Source organism: Silurus aristotelis (genome assembly GCF_946808225.1).
Source record: "Silurus aristotelis genome assembly, chromosome: 8".
Taxonomy (NCBI): Eukaryota; Metazoa; Chordata; class Actinopteri; order Siluriformes; family Siluridae; genus Silurus; species Silurus aristotelis.
The window spans coordinates 13,032,358-13,035,148 of NC_139581.1; the positions used below are offsets into that span (position 1 = coordinate 13,032,358).

Sequence of the window (2,791 nt, forward strand, 5' to 3'; positions counted from 1 at the left end):
AAAACTTACACAAGTCTTCATTAGTCATTATGTAATTTTTTTTAAGACAAGTTTCTTCTAATTTTGTAAGTAAATTCAACTTGTCTGGGCTTACAGTGTATACTTCTATGTTCCACATCACATCATCAACACAGAAAAGATTGTTTTTACATTTTGTATAGATAATATATTGAAATGTATAAATATTGAATAAAAGAAGATTCAATAGAAATTTGTTATATTAAAGTCACTTTTACTTCAGAAGAGGAGTAGAAGAGAGTAACTAATGTGGATTATGATGATAATCAAATAGATCGTTTCTCTTTTTTACTTTTGGAGATATTCCAATTAAAATTTTTATGAGTTAACTGCAAAATAAATATATTTAAATAAAAAAATATATTTTAAGAAATATACAGAAAATGTAGGGTAAAATATTTAACCATTTTGACCTGGCCACTATATCAGCTGTGTAGCAAAGCTTTAAATCTATGCCTGTATATTTTTACAAGACCTTTTCTTATCTGGGTTAGTTTAAATCCATATATTATTGGGTTTAGGAGAGGAGGGACAACAAGAAATTCAATACCTAGTATGTTGCGCAGAGCTTGCAGTCCCTGGCTTTTGCCATAACGAGCATACATAGAGTCAAAGAGCAGAGCAATAGTGAAGTTTGTGAGTACAATTAAATGGGGAAGGCATGTCTGCATGAATTTTGCCCACTGTGTCTTGGACTTTAAAGAAGCTCTGATAATGCAAAAATATGACACAATGATGAACAAAGCTTGAGATACATTAAATACTATTATAACATGTGCATACACGTTGTTGACAGTCACATCTGTGCAAGACAGCTTGACAACTTCCCAGTTAGTACAATAAATCTTGTCAATGACATTACCACATAAGCGGAGTTGTGCAGTGAACACCAGCCCTATGGAGGACTCTAGTATGGAGCAGAGCCAGATTAAAACTAATAATTTTAAAACTTTCTGAAGTGTCATAATGGAATGATACTCTAAAGGCTTGCAAATGGATATGTATCTGTCATATGACATGACTGTTAAACACGTGAATTCACAGAAAACATAATAATAAATTATGCCTACTTGTGAGAGGCACCCTGCATATGAGATAACATGATATTCTGCTAAAAGGTCAGCAAGGATCTTTGGATAGAAAGCAGAAGCTCCAAGTATTCCATTAACAGACATATTACATATAAATATATACATAGGTTCATGAAGTGTTTTATCAAGAATGACTGTTAAAGTTATTAACAGATTTATAAACACAGTCATTATATAAACAATTAGACCAAATACAAAGTAGATATGCTTGTTTGTCCTTGTGTCATTCAATCCATGAAGAACAAATACAAACTGTCCTGAGGAATTTTCCATCACTTATTTTTTTAGTATGTATGAAGACAAAAAACTGACCACAAGCTTTAAAAAGTCTCATAAGCATAGCTTCCAGAATAAAAATAGAAACAAATAAACCTATTTATGGTTTATAACCTTTTTTAAAAAAAGTATCTGTGAGGTTAAAATGTTACACAGCATGGTCTCCAACTTAAAATTAAAATGTCTATCCTTTACTCAGAGTTTCCAAACCTCTAACTTATATACAGTCATTTTTCAAGTGAGAAATGTGCTGTTTACCAATAAGCAGAAGGCAATTTTCCCAGAAGGCAGACTTTGCCATGGAGGATTTAATCTTGGACCACTTTTACCAACGGCCTTAACAAATGAATTGGTGATGTTACTAAGAGTGATTATAGGGGTGTAGGCATGACTGCATATACAGTATTTAAACCTTTATGTTTTGGACTGCAAAACTATTTTGATTAAATAACTCTGACTTATATACACATTTGCTCAGAATCACATTTTTTCCAAGATCAGTAACATCTCCTAATGGTAAACAGCTGCAATTATTGTTTCTAGTTAGACTAAGATTCAGATGAAAAGCAATTAATGTAACACCTGCTGAATAGATACAATGACAAAATACCCAAAGGCTTCCACATGACTATATATGACTATATAAAACAGCCGTGTAACCAAATGAAAAATAATAAATTTATAGTAAAAGTGTTTATAAATGTTTTATTCAGGCAATGAAGCCCAAATATGAACTTATTAAATTTATATATATTACATTATTTTAATTCCATTTTTTTACAATTTTCTGAAGATGGACACAAGCTGAATCATTCTGGATTGTGGAAAATTCCACAATATTTCCATGACAACAAATCAAAACAGAAAAGTGTGTCAACGCACTTTGTACCGATATCGAATTAAAATGCATAAATAAATAAAGATTAACATACATTTGGTCAACATGACAGATCTGACTAAAAGACATTAATTATATCACATTCATTGTAAGACAGTGATCAATTTAGTGACGAGCCCCTTTGGTATATCAATGCAGTCACTTTTTACACCAGGTGATGAGACAGTAACTGATGTACATTATGTATATTAGTTTCATTGTTACTTTTTCTTCTAATTGAGTTAAGAAGAGAAATCTTAATTAAGCTAAACATGATGGGTTTTTCCAGGACACGATTTAATTACTATAAACTACATTTTAAGAAATATATAGAACATGTAATATAAAATAGTGAACCTTTTAACCAGGCCATTGCACATATCAGCTGTGTAGCAAAGCTTTACATTTATGCCTGTACATTATTGGGTTTAGGAGAGGAGGCACAATAAGAAACTCAGTGCCTGTCAACCCAGAAGGAATCCTCTTCTGAAGCTGGCTCATAAGAAAGCCCAGTTTGCTGGAGATAACC

At 31.8% G+C, this 2,791-nt stretch overlaps 1 protein-coding gene across 1 annotated transcript; it reads right to left on the bottom strand.

The window, feature by feature from the left end:
* Nucleotides 1-443: 443 nt before the first annotated feature.
* Nucleotides 444-1,382, bottom strand: LOC310730569 (olfactory receptor 4B13-like; the record flags this gene model as incomplete). Its single annotated transcript, XM_083549585.1, has 1 exon — nucleotides 444-1,382. One exon carries the CDS (start codon nucleotides 1,380-1,382, stop codon nucleotides 444-446), a length of 939 nt encoding a protein of 312 aa, XP_083405711.1.
* Nucleotides 1,383-2,791: the final 1,409 nt, after the last annotated feature.